Source organism: Bactrocera dorsalis, chromosome 2 (assembly GCF_023373825.1).
Source record: "Bactrocera dorsalis isolate Fly_Bdor chromosome 2, ASM2337382v1, whole genome shotgun sequence".
Lineage (NCBI taxonomy): Eukaryota > Metazoa > Arthropoda > Insecta > Diptera > Tephritidae > Bactrocera > Bactrocera dorsalis.
Window position 1 is genome coordinate 26301820 of NC_064304.1, and position 22656 is coordinate 26324475.

Below are 22656 nucleotides of genomic sequence, written 5' to 3' on the forward strand. Positions count from 1 at the left end.
CCCGCTTCGATTTAACGATGCTGTTTAATAGTGATCACAACGAATTGGAAATAACCCACATATAATGGATGCATAAAATATTTCGAATAAGTGATTATTAATGCATGCTTCATACGATGTTTACAAACTATATATACGAGAGCTGTTGAATAAGTCTGTTAACTGTTGGTTTTGCGTTTGACAGCATTTATGGTAGTATGCAGTTTGAAAGGTCTCTAATATTTTCATGAGAAATAATGTTAGGTTCTTTAGGGATCGCCTGCGATATGTACTTTCATTGTGGGGGCTTCACGGTAATTATCTAAAAGTACTTGTATATTTGTATCACTAATCACAGCGACCAGATATTTGGTTTGTAGGATAGAAATTTTTGACAGGCATACTTTAAAACAAGCAAGAACGTTAACTTCGGTTCCATCGATGTTATGCTAACACTCTTCACAAATACCAAGATTTCTTACAAGAACTGCAATCGGTCCGTTTGTATAGCAGCTATATACTCAATCTGAGCAATTTCTTCGGTGAGTGCGAAGTTATCTGGTCAAATGAAAAATTTCCAAAGACACTTGATTATAAGCTAATTCGACTCAGCTTGCCAGGCTAATCATATTTATATATGTATTTTGTATCGACTCTTCAATGTTTCACTTATGTGACATACTGTTCAGGCTATGAAAGTCAGTGAATATAAGCGCTAGTTTGAAGAAGACGTAAGTAGCGTGGCGCTATGACGATACATAATGGCTTTTTGAAGTCCCATTGTAAAACCACTGGGACAAAAAGTCCTTTACGCTATCATGAATCTCTGAACCACCCTGAGTTTTTCATGAAGTTCATCTATTTGAAAAATTTTATACTCGTATGTCCCATTTCAGTCTATACAAACCAAAGATGTGTCCGTATAGAAGATGTTTTACAGTCCCTCCTTCATCTACCTCTTGGCAGCTTCTTCAGTAATCGTAATATGATATCCGAAGTCTTCTGGCATGCCTTCCAATAAATCATTGAACTGTTAGCACTCTTGCTACACTTATAATGTCATTCCTTTAGAATTTCAATCTCGATATGTGTGGTTCATATTCCACTCATGTGGGGTTTGTCTGCTTGTTTAACAAGTCTGGGCTATATCTATAACATTTTTATTTCCAAATTAAGTATCTACATATGACCAGGGGTATATAAGTACATTTCCTCTTTGTCGGGGTCTAATTGTAAGGTAGTGTCTGTTGAGGTTAGTTAATCTACTTCATAGTAACCTAAACTATCACTATGATCTGTAGTAAGTATAGTAAGAGAGGAAACCCGTTTATTTTCTAAGGAAGGATGTGGAAACAAGCGTAAGCTTTATGCGTTCAATAGACATTCTAGAAAATATTTTCGTCTTCAGTGTTTTAACATTGTTTCAAAGTTTGCAGAAAATCATAAACTTCAAGTCTCAGTAATGAAAATTGAAAATGTCTTTCCATGAAGGAGTATGTTCAATACCACTAAAAGTGGTTTTCTTCACAGAATAAGGCAAAAAGATTGCGAACTAGTTTTTTTTTATTAGTTCTTTTCATAAATACATACGACACAAATTCGGAAGCATTATGAGTATTTCGAAACTGAATAGACGACCGTCTATAAACAAATTCCAAGAAAGATATTTGAGTAGATACAATAGACGAGTTCCGAAAGACCAATCGATTCTATATGATTTTTTTCATATGAGAAATCACATGCTAAAACAAAGGCTTAATACTTTTTAGGGCCGAAGGCAATCCTTGTACCTTAATCTTGAGTACGGTAACGGTGCAATACTTTCAAAGTATTATCGAGAAAATTCTTGATTGAGCCACTACAGACACAAGCGTACCAATAAGGTTTGAAACGCCGTTTTAGAGGAACTACAACTGATTACCATCTAGTCTCCCCTTATTTTATTGGCATTCAGAAGTGATTATGAATCCTTTCTATATTTTTTTGGGGGGTTGGTACAAAAGTTTTTAAAGATGTATTAAGTGCAGTTTTCAGGAAATACCGGTAAAAGAGTATACTTTGATTTACAGGAATAAAAAAGCCGTTAAATCGCTTTTGAGGTCGTTACTAGCGTTGATATATTTTATCACTTTTGCCTAAAATGGTATTCTACAACACTTGGGTGAATCGATTGATGCCGCACCAAATCTTAACAAGCACTTAAGGTTGTAACACGTTTATTCTTGTGTTAGTTTAATAATTCCAACGGTCAGACATCTACCCAAAAGACAGAATGTGGTTAAATTTAAACTGCATTTAAGAAAAATGTGTTAAAATTATATTTTCGTGGAAAAAATTTAAATTATGCCCAAAAAGTCCCCTAACTTTCGAAATTCTCCTTGTATTCGCATACTCACATATCATTAACATATGGGAGCATAACAAAAATGTGAACTAAATTTATTAATGCATTTGTTATACAAATAAGAACATGGCCAACTGCATGTGGTCAGAAAAGTATTTCGCATCACTAACCTGTTTTAATGAATTTTTCTTTTGTTTTACCTTTCTCCCACTTCTTTAGCCCATAAACAACACTAAGCAGTAAACAGCCTTCAAGCGGTCCAGCGCCAATTGCAAACATTTACAGTTTTTCGCCATTACATTGCCAGCCGCCAGCAACATTTCACACGCAACTTTACTCTCGTTCCACCACACGCTTCTACCCACAGGTTGGCAGCGCGCTGCATAATGCATTGGCTCGCTAAAAGAAACTGTAATACCACCAAACTTTGTACCGTTGTTGTAGCGGTATTACCATTATGAATCACCGCGTGACGTGCACGTGAATCATAAAGGGCGAAAAGCATTTCGGTGGTATTTTATTCTCCTTTCGTGGTTGTCTCATTTGAATACCAAATTTTGCGTGGAACTAAAGTGCAGAAGCAGCAGCAGCAATCAAAGCAGCTGCTAAGAGTGGAAAGGAAGGAGGAAGTGATCTTCGGAACGACGCGCAAGATTTTGCGTGGTCAATAGCGGAAAATATTGTCTGGGAGACGCGCAACATTAAGTCAAGTGCATAAGCAGCAGGGCGCTGGTGAATTCTTATCGTGAGAACGTTATGGCATCACATTTGAGTTGGCTCGTCAAATTACTCTTCCTACTACTGGTGAGTCAATGTGCATTAAATTAAATATTTACATATATGTATGTATTTATATTTCTTCCTTTATTTACAAAATATGCTGAAATAATTGTCTGATTGAATTTTTATGAAAATGAAATTTGTATTAAAAAAAAGCAATATCCACAATCCTCTGATCAACCTACGAAAATCTTAACTTTTTTCTATTGGAACGAGAAAAATGGCAACTTTTGTCAGGAGGATAAATTATTTCCTTCGTTTTTTCTTAAAGTTTTTGAAGGATAGTAACGGTGGACAAAAAGTGTTTTTATTTTAAAACATTTTTAAAGGGTTAAGTCTGTCTATAGTTTTAAAATTGTCGCTGTTTTGGATTTAAAATATACGAAACGTTCAGTCAGCTTCAGTACATAAAATCTTAAATACGTGTTTCTTAAAACTCCAGTTTTTTTTAAATCGGGTGACGATGATATTCTGTGGCAATCACATGTACTCGTACACACTTGTAATTTTAACTGCAGCTTAGCCTCAGCAGGCATGTGAGACTTTCGACAGTCTGTGCTCCTTCACTCCTCACACGACAGCGATTATTTCCAAAGTATAGAGCCGCAACAAAATCCTTGAGTCGCTAATCGGCAGCACTTGGGGAAAAGACAAAGGAACGTTGATGGCAATCGGTTGAGCGGCTCTTAACTACGCCGCACCAATCTTACCCTGGATTCTCTGGAACTAAGACGAGAAAGCTACAAACATGCCAAAACATTGTACTCCGGACTACGACATGATGCCTCTTGATGTCTCCTCGAACACCTGATGCCCGTATACTCCTAATTAAGGAGCATAAAGAACTCCTCTCCAAGTTTCTGAATGTTTCTGTTGGGGTGCTTTCGCAGAAATCATCCCTGCAGACGCCTGATTCGAGCAGAACCGCCTTCTAGGGCATCAAGAGGTCCTTCCTCTACGACGTCGGCGACATATAACACTAAGCCGGCCAAACTTCGAACGCAACAAACTTCAGGCATGCACGGATCGCCATTTACAGTGGAGCCGTTAACGTCTTCACCGTTTCGACTTTCAGTAAATGGCGTACTTGGAGTCAAACTACCACCCATTGGCGACGAAGGAACACGAGGTGCGGCGAAGATCAAGAGTGACTCTTGCCCAACTTCGTTCTGGATACTGTAGCAGGTTAAACTCCTACTTATCCAGAATAGACCCTGACATACCAAACCTATGTCCAGTCCGCATGATACTAGCCACCTCTTTGCATTCCCTGCTGACCTTACATATCTGACTCCCATCCTTTTTTGGTCCGTCCCCATCGAAAAAGCGCATTTGCTGGTCCTACCATTAGATGATTTCGATGATAACTTTTCTATCCCGACCATCCTAACGGGTATCCGTTACAACAACAACAAGCAAGATTATTTTTAGTTGTTGCAGTTTTTGGTTATGAATAATTTACTACCAATTTTTTAATCGTCTAAAGACGCTTCTAGATTTGCCAACTCGTCTATTATTGCCATTTTGAATATGTTCATGTGACCGGGAACTCAAATAATGGACAAGTGGAGTTGACCTGCCAGTGAGCTTAACGCCTTCCTGCAATTGCTGAATTGATTGAAATTGCTCTCTGCATCCCCCCTAGTTATTCAATAGAACTCTAAAGGCCTTCTCTGTACCTAGCGCTTCCGCTTAGAAGATGCTGGCAAAGCTTGGTTGACGGATAGAATAAGAGACGTCAAGATCATACTACTTAATATACTCCTACTTTATTAAACTTCTTCTCCATTTGCGTCTAGAAAGTAACCTCACCCGAATGTAATTATTTGCGTCTAACTTTAGGTGGATATAGTTATCTCAAAGTTAGTATTGACGATCAGCTGTCGGAGTAAATGCTCATGTTTCAGAAGGAAGCTTCACTTCTGTGCAATACATATAACTTTACCTCAATGGCAAAAATTTCTGGTTGAAAAACGCTACAGTGATCCGAGAGCCTAAAACTAAGCTTAAGCTTGAGGATTTAATTTTAAAGAAAATTTGAATTTTCGTGTGCAATCTGAGAACACAGATTCAAAAGCAAAATTTCTTTGGACATTGTCTACAATACAAATTAAACTGAACTGAAATCTAAAATTATGTGGAAACTTCTTCAAATTTTAATTAATTAAACAATTAAATCGAGATCCATTAACTGCAGTGTAATCCGGAGCCTAGCTTCTAAACCTAAATAAAGCGCTTTGTACAAAAATAGCACCGATATAAATTGCCGCCAATAGAAAATTGATGGGTTTCGAAGAATTTCGCTAATATGCTAATAATGGCAATAAATGCTTCATTAATTGTGGTCAATAATGTCGGTTGGATTTGTAAACTTTGCCTTGCGACGGATGTTCGTGTTTCGCGTTGCTCTCGTTATGTCGGTATTCGCATATATATTTTTAGCCATTTGTATGCATGAAGCGCGCCTGTGCTGCTGCCGATTCTCTTGTTGTTGTTGTTGTTACAGTTGTTGGTATGGCATTACATTGTTGAGCTGACTGTTGCAATTTGAATTGATTGAGTTGCAATTACAAGCGCAAGCCGCCACTGCTGTTGCCACCGCTTCAACTTCAGCTTCAGCTTCTGCTGCCGACGCCGTTACTATTTACTAGCCAATCGTCGATTGTTGTAGTTGTTGCTGTATGTGCGAGTGTGCAACGATGGCGATAGTGGCTATTGCCGCTCACATAATTGGTTAATTGCATGTGGCATTGCAATATAGAATAGTAGAGTTTGCCGCAGTCAATTGTATTAAAGTGACCAAGTAGAATTTGTTGTATTACAAAACACGCATACACACACACAAACAGACACACATTCGCACTCATTGGGGTTAGTGTATCGGTTATTCAGTAAGTCAGTTGGTTAGTTGGTTGCTTGATTAGCAGATCGTTCGGGCGAATGAAGCGCATTGCCGCGATCATTTGCCAGCTTTTCCTTCAATCTTTTATCATTAGTACTTCGCTTTGACCAGCATTGTGTCGGCAATGCCGTTAGACATAGGTACAATTTCAATTTCGTGCTGGACAGTGCCTACTGCCTTACATATTCGTATAAATTTACATATTTTCGGTTACATATAGTCTTTCATAGTATATATGTATGTAAGCGTATTTGTAATGTTACTGCAATGGTATCGGTTTCGGTTGCTATTTGAACGCTCATTAGCTATAAATAATTGCACGCGATTGTGCGCATGCGCAACCTCTGCCAACACATCAGCAGCAACAGCAGCTCACATATACATACAAACATATGTACATATATTCATGCGCATGGCGAGTGTTTGAGACAACTGCACCGACTTCGCGACGCGTCGCCAGCGCTAGCTCAGTGTGTTGGCGCTGCAATCGCGCACAATTATAGGAAAGCCATTGTATTGCCGCCGTACTATAATTTGTGAATTATTATTGTGCGCTACTCAAGCTTTTAGCCATTCATTCTATGGCGTATTGTATGAGCGCCGGCCAAAGGTGGCAGCAGGAGTGACCAGCTTGATGCTTGATGCAAAGAAAACCATTCAAACTGGTCGCAAATAAATGGAAAATGAAAAACAAAACCAATTCTAACTAAATTACAAACAAAAGATTAAGCGAAGTATTACAGCAAAGGAAATATATATCTACTTGTATATGCTTACAAACTAGTACTGATGATAATCCCGTACGTTGCCGTACATATGTATGTATGAGAGAAACAAGCTATCGTAAACGCTTAGAAAATTTATTTTCCAAATTATTTATTATTGAAAGAATATAATTCGAAAGTTGAAAGGTGACCCTACAAAAAATACTTCTAAATGCTTTAATTTTTCAAAAGTCTTTCGAAAAAAATGAGGCACTCTTGTTGATGAACTTTTATCTAAGTGTTTGGTCAGGACCATAGATTAAGAAACACTTTTTATTTAAACGATTTTTATTTGTTTTTTTACGAAATTCAGACTAGGTACTGTCCAATAGGTTCGTATGCGGTGCGACAAAATAATTTCTCGAACCCTTATTAACAGAGCTGTTTATATGATGGCAACGTGGAATCATCTTGTCTCTATTGTCCGGGTTTTGCCAGCCTGTAACACACTCTTGGCGTGCCTAGCGAAGTGGCTAGACTTGATATTAACCGCCTTAACAAATTTGTGATAAGCTCAAAATGTTTCGACGATCTACGAGGATGCTGTGCTCCAGCTTTAGGATCAACGTTCACAGCTGTGTTTGGGAGATCCATTGATAGGATCAATCCTTCGACTTAATTTAACATAAAGCACAATCTCTGAACACAGATTGTTCTTGCTGGTAAAGCTAAACTCTTCAAATAGCATATATGGCTTCTGATCAATTAAAATCTTAGATTTTTGTAGCCTTTTAAGCTTTAAGAAATGCACATGTAAAGAGTATTATAGCTTCGGTGCAGACGAAGTCAACGTGGTTTCCTATTTTAAACCCTGAACACGGTATATTATGTTTGCACGAAGTTCTGAAAAGCACAAAGGTGAAACCGGTGACCCCATAAAATATAGGTATACTCGTAAATTATCAGCATGATGAGCTGAGTTAATTTATAGACATGTCCGTCTGTCCGGCTGTCTTTTTTCAAACTGAACGATCGGAATCAAGTGCTTGTATGAAAAAACTTTTTTATTTTTCTTTCTTTGCGAAATTTGGCGTCAAGTTTTGTCCAAGAAAATGGTGCAATCTCCGAAAAATTTGTTTGGACAGGATCACATAGCATATAGCTACCATTAAATCTGATAATCTAAATCAATATCTTGTAAAGAATATTTTATATTTCTAAAGGGTATTAAAACTTCGGTGCAGTCGGAGATAACGTTTTAACATTTTTTGTTATGATCGGAAACTTGAAAAAATTTTGAAATTTTTGTATTAAGGATGGAAATTGAGTACACATACAAAGTATATCGTCACTTAAAATGCAAAATAACGTAACATCACTTTTCATAAGTTTACCAGCAAAGGAAAAACGATATAATAGAAACCACTAGTATTGAAAAAAATGAGTTTTGGTTATTAAATTGTTATTTATTGGTTAGCATACACTCATATTGAAACAAAATTAAAGTTTCTGTTATAAAATGGTTATTTTTAGGTTATTATATCAGACAACGATTTTATTTATTTTTTGACGATACGTTGTTTTGCATTTTACGTGACCATATGTACACTGTGGAAATATGTAGCCTTAGAAATTTTTAATATTAAAGTTTATTCGAGACAAATTTTCTCTTAAGGTACTTATTTGTTTAAAATTACTGGTAAGCTTCAAATCAATCAAAGCCATGGTAACTTAAGGTGTAAAACGTCTACCAGAGAATCGGAATCCAAGCATTTTTATTAATATATGTATACATGTACTCTACGTAACTAATAGTATGACCGATATAGTCGACATAAGTTTTGTTAGAAAAACGAATATCATTATTTGTAGTGTTTGGGAGTTGGGGTTTACCTATGGCCAGTACCACATACCAATAAAATATTATCTGAGCTTCATTGAGGCACCACATATTCCACTACCCGTGTTACAGCGTATCGTTTCAAAATTTTCAAGTATTTCAATACACCAATCCCGAAGATACGGTATTATTACCACTAGTCCACTAATCGTTAGTTCGTATGCATGTATGAGTGTTCGCGCGAACATGCTATTCTCGGCGGCTTTTCTCTTAAAGAGATCATGTTTAATCGCAGTATACCGATTCGTTACATTTAGATTTCGACTAAGTCACTGGGGTTTTATTTGATATGTTCAAAGCGTTTGATTAAGTGTATCAAATAAATTCGTACAAATAGGGTTATCAACTCGATTACTCAGCGACGGATCCATGAGATGATTTTGGTTTTAAAAACATTTCTCCCCAACATTTATTGCTTAATTTTATATACTTAATATCATCGAAATTTTAGTAAACGGAAACAAGCATGGGAGAAGAATTTATGGCCTTACATTATAGGTGTAATTGTTGATTTTATTTATTTGTTTTCCACATTAAGTTTTAAAATTTATGAATTATTTTAAAAATTGGTTATAGATATTACACACTCTTGTAAAGTAACCTTTAGTATGAAGCAAGTGTAAATTAGAAGTGTTAATGCCAGCAAAGTTGGTTATAATATCGAAAAACTGTGAGTATATGTATGTATATATGTATGTTTTAGTTGATTTTAGTTTTGAGGTGAAAGGGTTTTAATTTATTTATTGTATATGCAGTATATGTAAACGCAATTTTTCGTTTGTTTTCGTGCAATGCTTGCTTGCTTGCTTTTGTTTGGTGCTGTGAGGGTGCTATTAAAGTAGACAAATGTGTTATTATGTCACAATAAAAGGATTGCCAGGTTGCACGAGTATAAGAATTGATATATACAAAACATACACATAAAAAGCAAGAAAAAGTGTTAAGTGTCCGATATGAATGGTTTCTTCGGAAATTGTAGCGTTGTGCTGAAAAATAATTTGTGCCTTATATGTTATGGTGATATCTTGTCAAATAGAGAAGTTTCCATACAAGAACTTGATTTCGATCCGTCAAACTGACCGACTGAGAAATGTTCAGTTCAGTTTTCAGTCAATTTCGAAGTACCAATAGACTTAGTAAGAAGCTTCTCTATGTCACTCAAAGGTTTGTCATTCACTCATTTAGGCCCGGCCACCCTGAAAAATATACGTATATCCTCTACATACATATGTACATATTCACCTACTTCAGACACCTTTTAACGGGTGATTTTTTTGAGGTTAGGATTTTCATGCATTAGTATTTGACAGATCACGTGGGATTTCAGACATGGTGTCAAAGAGAAAGATGCTCAGTATGCTTTGACATTTCATCATGAATAGACTTACTAACGAGCAACGCTTGCAAATCATTGAATTTTATTACTAAAATCAGTGTTCGGTTTTTTTTTTTTTTTTCGGACAAATTTTGTTCAGCGATGAGGCTCATTTCTGGTTGAATGGCTACGTAAATAAGCAAAATTGCCGCATTTGGGGTGAAGAGCAACCAGAAGCCGTTAAAGAACTGCATTGCATCCCGAAAAATGCAACTGTTATGGTATAAGTAAATGGTGGGAATCATTGGACCGTATTTTTTCAAAGATGCTGTTGGACGCAACGTTACGGTGAATGGCGATCGCTATCGTTCGATGCTAACAAAATTTTTGTTGCCAAAAATGGAAGAACTGAACTTGGTTGACATGTGGTTTCAACAAGATGGCGCTACATGCCACACAGCTCGCGATTCTATGGCCATTTTGAGGGAAAACTTCGGACAACAATTCATCTCAAGAAATGGACCCGTGTGTTGGCCACCAAGATCATGCGATTTAACGCCTTTAGACTATTTTTTGTGGGGCTACGTCAAGTCTAAAGTCTACAGAAATAAGCCAGCAACTATTCCAGCTTTGGAAGACAACATTTCCGAAGAAATTCGGGCTATTCCGGCCGAAATGCTCGAAAAAGTTGCCCAAAATTGGACTTTCCGATGGACCACCTAAGACGCAGCCGCGGTCAACATTTAAATGAAATTATCTTCAAAAAGTAAATGTCATGAACCAATCTAACGTTTCAAATAAAGAACCGATGAGATTTTGCAAATTTTATGCGTTTTTTTTTTTAAAAAAATTTATAAAGGGCTTAAAAAATAACCCGATACTACCTACAATAACTGCTACTTTTTCATAAAATTTTGAGACTTTAAACGCCACCGACACATAAAAAAACTGTCTCTAATTCAATAATTGGCAACTCTCAGCTGTAACCGTCAATGCTTAGATACAATCATCCGTACATACATACATAAAGTTTGCAAGTGAATGTAGTGCGCACACAATTAAAGTCCAAAGTGGACAGTAAATGAATGTAAGCGCAGCGCCGCTATCAAAATCGCGCAACAAAGCTCACCCACAAAGGAACGTTCATGACAAGGGGAGCGTGGCGCCCAACAAGCGGCTTATGCGGCGCACAAAGTGACTGCTCCCATGTGGCGCACCGACGTGCTATTCACCACTTCAGCCATTTAGCCGCCAACTATAAACCATTTACAAAGCGGTGACGACAATTGCGGTATCTATGTGCATTTATGTGTGCGTGTGTGTGTGCAAGAGTGTTGGTTTGTGCGCCGTTGGCAACTTGGCAGCATGGCAGATTCTATTTTTAGTGACAGGCCACATTCAAAGCGTCAACACTAAGCGTCTAATAGTTGGGACTTGCTGATAGCTGGCTGTTCGGCTGGCTGTCATGACGACGCTTTCGACGACCTAATGGGCTTTGCCACAACTTACACTTACACTGGGTGCACATTTCATGGAAGTGCCTCTTTCTGGCATAGATGGATATATGTATGTGCGCTGGTGATGCATTAACTTTTTCCTTTGGTTGTTATTGCATTATTTTCTATCAAAATTTGCTACACGTTGCCAAAACTCACAGGGTAATTTTTTGTTATCATTGTACAGGCGCAATATGTTGCATAACACCTTACGGTAGTTTGTAATACATAAAACTTCTCATATATGTACATGTATACTATATGTAAGACTATGTATGAATACATTTATAAAAGGTTCTGTATATGTAAATGATTAGGAGAACGAGACGAGTAGAGTTCCGAGTGTTTGTCTGCCCGTTCGTGCATCTGTCCGACTGCGTAAAAATTGAGATATCATTATAAGCTGCTTCCAACTCTAAGGAAGTTGATATTGCAGATGGGCGGAATCGAACTGTTCTCATGTCCGAAAAATACCGTTGTGTAAATAATTTTAAAGCGCCATAACTGAGACAAGTACCACTTCTTACGGGTTTCACAGCCAACATGGTGTATTAGGACTTCATAAGAATCAGTGCTATTACTTGACTAATTTCAGTTTATTTTTGGGGTTATTATCTTGACATAGGTAATAGTTTAAAATTGGTGAGATTGGACTATAACCACGCCTACGTTTATATAAATCTAGCACCGATGAAGTTATCGGTTTGAAATGAGACTATAACTTTTCAAGCCCCTAAACTCTGAATATTTGCACCTCAGGGCCTATGTCTAGTTAAATTAGGTTAGGTTAGACAGCTGATCTATCAAGATGGCGGGTGATCACACCTACTCTGTTAAATACAGTTCTTTGTGAATCCAGATGGAAAACTCCTGTAATTGGACACGGTTGACACGATTTTTGGCTCTGACTTCTGTAAGTTAAATTTCAATTTTTCAGTACCAAACATAATGGATTTGTTTTTTATTAAAGTTTGCTTTTGTTGATTTTTGTATTTCTTTTGTGTTCGTTTGGACTAATCAACGGAGAGCTAAGTTTGAGCTTAAGTCAGAAACCCAAAATAAATAATTTTTTTGTTGACCGGTGATATCAACTGCTAGAAACATGTTTTGAATCTTTCATAAAATCTGGTCAGATGCTTTATTTCTGTTTCCATTGTTTTGACTTGGATGTCTAAAAGTATCATATCCGTGTTGTAGTCTTTATCTGGCAAATACCCTCTATTGCTGACTTTTTCATCATAAATATTGTAAAATATGACAGACACCTTTATGAATTTGGTCCAATACTTCCTATGGCCTACATATATCTACTATACGAGTATTTTGCTACTATGGATTTTTCAACAGTCGGGTCTACTATAATGGATCCCGATTTTTTATTCGTCCAAGGAGTGTCAACTCGTTAGCCTTCTTTAAATTTATTTTTGGAATATTTTACGCCGCTTGACTTTATACCGCGTATATTGGCCAATCGGTGAGACTTCTTAATTTTCTTTACGAAATTCAGAGAGCATCTTTTTCTGGTTGTAAATTGTCGCTATGCAAAAATATGTTAAAATCGGTTAAATAATTTCCTAGCCCCCATATAAGTAATGAAAAAAGTTTTTGAACTTCCGCTTGACTTTATACTCTATATATGTATATATTTCGGTCAATAGTTATATGTAATATTTCTTAGCAAAATTAAGTGAAAGTAGGATCTTGGGTTAACAAAAGCTAGGTCGGATGAAGTCAAGCGACTTTCATTATTGTAGAGGACTCTATGCTAAATATGTGTGAGTTTTCTTCATAAAATTGAGTGGAAATATGATTTCGAGCATATGCGAGGTATGACAATTAAGTAAAGAGACTGATTCCATAAAAACCGTATATCTGGAAATTATTCTACAACTGTGCCATCCCCTTCAAAGTAGTCCCCTTGGGCAGCTATACAGCGATTTCAGCGCATTTTCCATGCTTCGCAACATTTCTGGAACGCTTCGACTAGGATGTCCGCGAGTACCCTCGTCACGGACGCCTGGATGTCCGTAATCGACTCAAAATGGGTTGCTTTGACCACCGATTTTGTTTTAGGAAACAAAAAAAGTCACAGGGTGACATGTAGGGCGAATAAGGTGGCTGTTGCAGCACGGCGATCTTTTTAGAGGCCAAATATTGGGACACGCTGAGAGCGGTGTGGCACGGCGCGTTGTCGTGATGAAGGATCCAGTTACAAGCGATATCTAGGCGCACCCTGTTGACTCGTTTTCGCAATCTTTCGAGTACTTGGCAATAGTAGACTTGATTCCACGGCTATCAAAAAATGCAATAATCATCGTTTTCACCTTCGACTACTTACAATTTTAGCGTACGTTTCCCAGCTGTTTCGCCCAATCTGGCGCAAAATTTTATCGCGACGTGTTGCTCTTGATTTCGTTTTTCCATTTTCGTGACGAGCACTACAAACACACGTTTACTCAACTTGACAACAAACAAGCTAGAGCGATGGTACATATATCAATGTAGAGGGGAGGGATGCCGGAAAAAGAGAAAGGGAAGGTCACAGGTTTACCACAAGCGCGGCAATAAAATCAGTCTCATTACTTAATTGTCAAACATCGTATTTGTTAAGTACGAAATGCAATTGCAATCAGCTCAGACTTTTTCTTAGCTGTTATAAAAAATTTTCCTTAACAACCGAACTTATCCCTTCTTTGCTTGTTGTTGCAATATTTTTGTACTCTTAACACGGTTAATTGAGTTTGCTCGGGTTTTGTAACACTCAGAAGAAAGCGCCGGATATCCTATTAAGCATATATAGTTGCTTAGCTTCTTTTTCTGTCTGTCCATTTGTATATACGCATACTACTTAGTATCTCAGTTTTCGAAACATCGATCTGAAATTTAAAAAAAAATTTTGCTCATTTATAGGAACTGCCGATATCGGACCACTATTGCACATAGCTGTCATATAAGCTAATCGATAAAACTGAAGTCCTTACGGAAAACTTTTTTTTTTGACAAGTTATCTTCACGGAATTTGGCATAAAATATTATCGAAGACATTGCTACAATTTCTGAACATATTATTCAGATCGAACCGCTAAAGCTTAAAGTTGTCATATAAACTGATCGCTCAAAATTAGGATAAAGCTCTTTTTATGTTCTTCTATGCTACAAAAATTGCAACTGTGGAGTATATTATAGCTTCGCACCGCCTAAGTATCTTTGTGTTTTAATTTATGCATGATTTTTGCTTCACATTTGTGACAAACATACGTTCCAACTTTTTCATAATTTTAAATATATAGTAGTAATAAATATGAGCCCGTTTAAAATCAGCTCAGTTAAATTTTCTTTTTATATAATATAATCATGATTTTACTCGCCCATAATAAACCAGACATTATGCATTATGAGAAAGAAATAAAAACGCCGGCAGCAAAATTCCCATGCAGAAACATACATATATATAACATTTTATTGTTCTATTTCTTCATGTTATGCACAATTTTAATTTCAATTTTCATGTTCAACTATTAATTGAGTAAAAGCGAACACAAAAGACTTAAGCAACGAACTGCAATAGCAATAACCAGCTCATTAGGGTGGGGAACAAGTTTGCTCAGTACACAGCAGAAGCAATTGTATTGTGGCGGCTACAATTTCTCGTTCGACTGTCTTGCACATGTCATGTATTTCACAGAAAAGCAATAAAAAAGGTAAAAGTAAATGCCCATATATTCAGTGCCACAGATAAATAACATAAATCAGCCACACATAGAAAAGCATAGAGCACCTAGAATACAAGAATACAAGCATTTAATGTTGAAAGCACTTGTTTGGTCCATTAATTGTGTTGTGCTACAACTAACTCATTAAGGCAGCGCTGTGAAAAGGCTTGCGCAAAACTTTATGGATTTTTGGATTTTTAGCGCTGTACTACAAGCACGTTAGTATTTTTTCTGCACAGCAAGTAACTAATAATAATAAACTTCCTGCTTAATTTCAAGCACTAATTATGCTTTGCCAAACTCTCAACTAAACTCAACTCAGCACAAGAAGTTGTATGAGAAAATCTGCTATGCGGCATGCAAACGAAGTCAATTGCTTTAACAAGGCTAAAGTTCAAACTGTAATTAACAGCCGATAAGTATTTTAAAAATTAATTAATTTCTTAATCAACTACCAGTTATTCATAGGCAGCGTTTGCACTGTTTGCAGTTGACACAATGTTAATTTCCGAAAACGGATTCCTCATAAATAATTTGATTGATTAATTAACTAATTGATTAGCCATAATTTTGCATATTATTGTCATAAATCACCCAACACAGTTGGATATTGAGCAAATGTGAATTGAGTGATGTTCGCAAGTGTTTTGAAATATTTTCGTTTTGCGAAATATTGAAGCACAATAAATCTGAAATCGAAATGGAAATACGTAAGCAGTATAAACAGATGTGACTGTTCGCAACAATAAAAAAAGTAATATTAATAATAATAAACCATTAACCAACAATAAATTGGTGGCATACTAAATAAAGCATGAACTCAACAGCTCTTAATATTATTTAATAACAATTCAACGTTTTTTGACATATGTGAAAATTGGGAATTTTTGAATTATGTAACCGGAAGTGGATCGTATGAAGTAGAACTCTATAAGTAACAGGCTAAAAAATTCACATAATTTTGATGATGGTGATTTATTATTTACTATATCATGAACCTGAGGCGACATGCTCGCGAGTGATATCATTCTGAAATTTCACGCACGTCCTTTTCTCCCCAGAAATTGGACAACTACGACATGATACCACTATAGCATACACACTAAGTGATTCAAAATCAAGTTTTTGTATGGAATTTTTTTACATCCTGAACAGGGTATATTAAATTTGGCGCCAATTTTGTAATAGCCAAAAGTAAAGGTCAAATATAGGTCATAAAATAATATATAGTGTCGATTTAGATATATGCGTCTGTCTTTTTGAGATATCGATTAGAAATTTTGCATACACGCTTTCCAACACAAGAAGATGCTCAGTTATGGAAATTGCCGAAATCGAATCATTGTAGCATATTGCTGTTATACAAACTGAAAGATCGGCTTTACAATTGCCTCCGATTCCGCTATGGCCTGGCACTCATATCAGTCTTATAACAAAAAGATTCGATGCTATTAATAACGAAGTTAGGGATTTCTTAACCAACCATGAATGTATTGTTAATGAGTTCAAGGCTAGTACCGCCACCCTGCCATCTGAGTGGATGCTCATTTCTCTGAAGGAGGCTGCACTCCGGAGCAGTAAATTTGGTTGGTTTCAAAATTTGTGAAATTTGTCACGCCCACTCTTGAAAAACCAAAGATGTTCAAAACCATTAAAAGTAGTTAATATAATCCTCTAACGAGTATTGCAGGAAATTTTGAATTGTATTAAAAAGAGAATGATACAGTAGGCTTTCAATTCAGTCAGTTCCAAAATGGTCTAATTCTTCTGGTTTATTTTATCCAGGTCATGTCAGTCATCAATGAGGTGGAGTTTTCAGCGCAAGACAACGCGATATTTAGCAAATATGGACGGAATCGCTTCATATGTTGCCCCCATATGCTGAACATGCTGATTTCTGCATCAAAAACTGAGGACTTCAGTTCTTATTTTCAGCTAGATTCAATCCAACTCAATTGAATTTAAATTAATATGCACATCTAAGAAATTAGGCTAAAAAAACTATGAAAATTAGTAAGGTAGCATAACTTAGCATATGATAAAATGGTGCACACAACCGAAAATGCGTCCACTAATATCAAATTCTTGCTATTTCTCTAATCTTCTTATATTTCTAGATTTTTGTAGCTAGCTCCAATATATCAGTAGCGATATCAAATAATTCTCTTTTGTAGTGAAATATTTGAAGTTTTAATACTTAATTCTGATAAAATAGCCAAAAGAGAACCCAACTTCTACACTAAGAACTCAAACTTGCATAAAGGAGGAGAAACAATTGCTTTATTACATAACGTTTGATAATTGAATCATGTTGTTGAATAACCCATTATTAAGCTGCCTTTATGATTCGAATTGGCGCCAGTTTGACTTTTCTTACTTTTGAAGTCAACTGAAATTGCTTAGGCCATTACAGCGTCATACAAAAACCAACTGCAGATATTTAACAGGATAAGAGCGCCATAATCGGCATGGAACACTGCATGAGCTCATGCATAAAGCGCTTAGAGTTATTAGTATTTCTTGCACTGTTGCAGCGATTGACTTGTAAGACACCAAAACTGCTAATAAGTGATTTGCATGAAAAACTGCAAAAACAAAAAAAAAAAATATGAAATACAAATGGAAACAACCAGAACATGACACTTGGCAAATCGCTTCAGAACTTCCGAAATGTTTATTAAGCCATTCTGACAAATTTAATTGCGAATCGCGGCGAATTGAAAGCTGCTTGTCAAATTGTCAACCAGCAATCAAATGTGAAACTATGTATGGTTGCATTAGTGAGCATGTGTGTGCTTTAACTAATACATATATGTTTATGTGTCTGTATAATTGAAATATATATGTAGAAGTAGTTGTATGCGCATATATCAGGGTAATCGACAGCTTGCAGTCATTACTGAACAGCAGGCGTTGGTGGGGCAGTGAATTATAAATATAACAGCTATCGCATGCAAATGTGTTCGCATACATACAAGTATAAGCTAATGAACATATACCTATTTTTATACAATTGATACACGTTGCACTGAGTATTGTAGTTTTGTTCCATAAACAAAAGTTATGTTGAAAACTGCTAAAAGTGCCTTAAGTCGTTAAAAAGTTGAGGTAATTAAAATTTGCATTGACGATAGTACAGCAGCGCTTTGAATCGGTATAAATAGGGACAGTCAGTTTAAATCCTATTGCTCAGCAACTGTTGCACTAATTTGAACCAAATAAAAAAATAATATAATATTTTTGGCTGGGCAAAGAACACAAAACTTCGCCAGTTGTCTCCTTCATATGCGTTGTCACACCAGCTGTACATCCGAAGTGCATAATGGTCGCTATGCACTTTGTACTTCCATTGGATGCGTGGGCGCACTTGCTTGCTGTGTCCACCCATGCCTCTCGAATCGAAGGAGCTTTTCGCTGAAGCTTCATCTTCCATGTGAACGGCATGGCCTAACCAGCGCATGCTTGGGATTTTTATGCCCTTAACTATATCAATGTCACCGTAGAGCTGAAACAGTTTGTTTATATATTCTTTGGTATTAAATCATGGCTCACGCGAACGTTTCTGTGCCCTATAATAGGACGAGAATGATGTGAGACTTATAGAGCGTAATTTTTGTTCGTCGAGAGAGGGATCTTCTAATGCCTTTCGATGTCAAAGTAGCACTTGTTGGTAAGAGTTATCCCGCGCTTGGTCTTCATGCTTAAATTATTGTGAAATTTATGCTAGTTTACGATATATACCGAGCCCTTGACTTTTTTCAATTTTATCGTTGCCAACAGTGACGTAGTTCCAAAAGCACAATGAAGATACAGGGGTATGTATGCGAGTGCCCTCCAAGTACTTTGTCTTTCGCTCGTTCACATCAAAACCAATTTATTACTCTTCTTTTTTTAGGCTCGCTAGATCTTGTTAGATTTTGCAAAAAAAACGGCTTTAGTGTATGCCTTCTCACGTTAAAAACATGTCAAAATCGGACAAAAATTCCCAAGCCAACTTATGTATGTCGAATATAGGATCCCTTTATGAAATATATTACTAAAATTCAGAGAAAATATTTTCTCAAAAATATTGTGACCTTATTATATCACAAATGGGTAAACTCGGACTCATAATTCCTTTAGCTCTCATGTACCTAATTTAAGCCTTTTTAAACTTCCAGTTGGCTTTATAATATATACATATCTGATGCATCTCAGTGAAAGTAAGTGAGCAGCTAATAACAATGCTTCCTTGTATATCCCCTCCCTTATATATATCTTAAAAAAAAGTGTTGAATATGTTTCGGTCAACATGTGAGGTGTCTTAATAAAGAGAGCATCTTTTACTGGAAATATTAAGTCCTGAAACCAAAAATTTATTCACCTAAAATCTCGATAGTACGTATATAAATTGTTCAGTTGCATCAAAACTTAGCCTTTCCTTACTTTTTATAATTATATTAAGATGCTGCGCGGGCGGTTGGCGTTCTGCACTGAACTGATTTGAACTGAAAACTAGTTTGGTAAGAATAGAAACAGCTATATGTATATGTATATATATACACATATAACCATGAATACTCTCGCGCCCAACTCCACTTCACAGTCTGTCGCTGATTGCGGCTAATTAAAAATTATTTGTTTGCCACGCTGCTACTTAATTCTGCTATAATTTCACTGTATATTGATATATTCCGACACCTAAATATGTACATCTATATATGCATATAGCTATATAAGTACATGTTTATGTGCTTGTATGAAAAAGTGGCACTTGAAAGCGGCACCTTAACTCCTTGCACTTGAAATCGGTAAGTGAACAACGTGCGGCCGATCATTATCGCCGCAGCGAAAAGAAATTGAAATTGTCTATTAATGTATGGAAATAAGTGTAAAAAGGCAATACTTATGGTATATGTAAAAGCAAAAATCGAAATAAAAATACGTTTATCGCAAAAGCTTTACAAAATAGCACAGAGTAAAGGTGGGAATAATAAACTGTATGTATGTATGTATTTGTACGGTAAGAAATTGTGAAAAAATGGCGATAATGACTTGATTGGCATTTATGAGGTGTCAAGATAGTGGGTGTTTGCACTAGATTTACAGCACAAGCATGACTAAGAAACAGATTTTTTATACATATATTGAGTAAGCTCGTGCGAGGCTACGCTGTAGATATCGAAGTAGTTCTTGCACTAAAATTATAAGATTTTCGTAAAATTTTTTTGAGGTTGGGTTCGTTCGAGGTACTTAGTGGTGGAAATGTGAGAAAAATACTAGATGTAGCATATGTGTATCTATTTACAACTACTGAAAATAGAGAACTTGCATATATACATACTTGTACTATATTCTATGCATCTTATTATTGGATTACAGTGCGATACCTAAACAATGATCACACTGAAAATATTTCCTTGTATTTATAATACATATATCAAATATTTCCCTATTTTCCTGATTTTTAATATATTTTTATGTATCTCAAACAGAGACAACATTTCTTAAATATATTTCAATTAATCCAATTCAATTTTAATTAAATATTACAGCGACTTTTTGTTTTTAATTTTTTTTGAAACAGGTGGCAACTCTCTGCAAAAATATTTTTTTAACAGAACTTTTTTAGACTCATTACCATATTTCGGCGATTTTTATCATTTAAAATTTTTTAAATTTAAAATTAAAAATGGTGGCATCTCTCCTGAAATGCAAAACAGAGGCAACCTTCCTTAAATATATTTTCAATTAAACCAATTCAATTTTGATTCCACATTACAGCAACTCTTAATTTTTAAATGATTTTAAGTTAAATTTTTTTAACATGTGGCAACTCTCTGCAAAAATATTTTTTCAACAGAGCTTCTGTAGATTAATTTCCATATTTCGGTGATTTTTACCACTTAAAAATTTCTTATTAAATATTTTTTAAAAGGTGGCATCTCTTCTTAAATGTATAACAGGACCAACTTTTTTTTAATATATTTTCAATTAAACCAATTCAGCTTTGATTCCAGATTACAGCAATTTTTTTATTTTTAAATGATTTTAAATTAAATTTTTTAACATGTGGCAACTCTCTGCAAAAATATTTTTTCAACAGAATTTCTGTAGATAGATTTTCATATTACGGTGATTTTTATCACTTACGAATTTCATAACTTTAATATTTAAAGTAGCTGGCAACTCTCCTAAAAGGTATACCTGCGAAAGCTCTTTAATTTGAATCCCACATTAAATAATTTCTTAAGATTTTTTTGCCGATAATTTTAAACAGTTGGTCACCTAACTTATCACTTGGTCAAGTATATTTTATCGTAAATGATTGGATTAAAAGCATTTCGGCGCCCACTGTAGTTTCGCTCTGTATAATCGATCGTTTTACCTACCGCAATTAAGAACATTTAACCAATAAAAAATGTTTACTTCGATTGCACCAAAGCTATATTACTCTTCAAAGGAACTGAAGGGACTAGTTCGTAAATATGCAGACAGACAGACGGACATGGCTATATCGAGTCAGTTCGTCATGCTGAGCATTTATACATATATGTATATATTTTTTTATATAGAATCTAACGCTTCCTTTTGACTATTAGTGACTTCGTGGCAAGGCTAATATCGCTTGTTCAGAGTAAAATATTTTTTTTCCCTCGTGCCTGAAGTACAAAATTCGCAAAAATATTTAAATTCGGTAAAATTTGCACTGAGTCACGGCTAAATTTTTTATCGAGATGCATATTCCTCATACGTTCTGAAAATACGTCTTTAAAATATCAGCAATCGTTATAATAACTGCATCTGTACAAAACAAAAAAACGAAAAAACTGTACTCAATGCGGATATTGTGACCAGATTAGTCAACACCTACGCTGACAGTGCTATGAGCGTACTAAATCTACTTTCAATTCTTGTAATTTTAATAATTTTATTAATCATTCATTGTACGCTGCAATATTGATTAATTAAACAGCATTGAACTAGCCCATTTGGGTACGAGACCAGTCTGCCGGCGCGCCAACTGCAACAAAAAAGCCTGTCACGAAATGTGCGAAATACATGCATACATTTATGCTAATGAAACTGTGAGACCTTTTTATTTTCGCTGCAGGCTATTTAACACTAACATGCCCACACACACGGCGACTTGTCCAAATATAGAGAGGTGTGTGCGGTCCATTCTTCTGGCTTGGTGACAATTTACATGCTCCGTTTGTGTTTGTCATTTTTTCTTTCTTCTGATATTTTGTTGGCTTTGTCATGAGTGGCATGTGCGCTCAAGTTGACACGAAACGTTTGGTCGTCATCATCGGTTGATTGAGCGTATTACAATTATGATTTGACATGTACCCATACAATTACGCCAACAATTAATCACTTTGATTTGAAGTATTTTTTTGCGCGAGAAATTGCTTTGCATTATTAGAAGAATTACTTGCAATTGTTCGATGTATACGAGTATTCACCGCTATTATTCAGATACACTTGTACTTAAGCATGTGTGGGATCATTAGCAGTGTCACTGCTGTTGGGTGTCGCTA

At 35.9% G+C, this 22656-nt stretch overlaps 1 protein-coding gene across 2 annotated transcripts in view; it reads left to right on the forward strand.

Annotated features, from left to right (window-relative positions):
- The window catches only part of LOC105233901 (uncharacterized), a 66503-nt gene that overhangs the window by 22901 nt on the left and 20946 nt on the right, over positions 1-22656 (forward strand). For both annotated transcript variants that reach the window (XM_019993044.3, XM_029548384.2), the window contains exon 2: positions 2543-3127. In XM_019993044.3, coding sequence (XP_019848603.2) covers positions 3080-3127 — 48 coding nt within the window. In that variant the 5' untranslated portion in view covers positions 2543-3079. The remainder of the gene's footprint in view (positions 1-2542; positions 3128-22656) is intronic.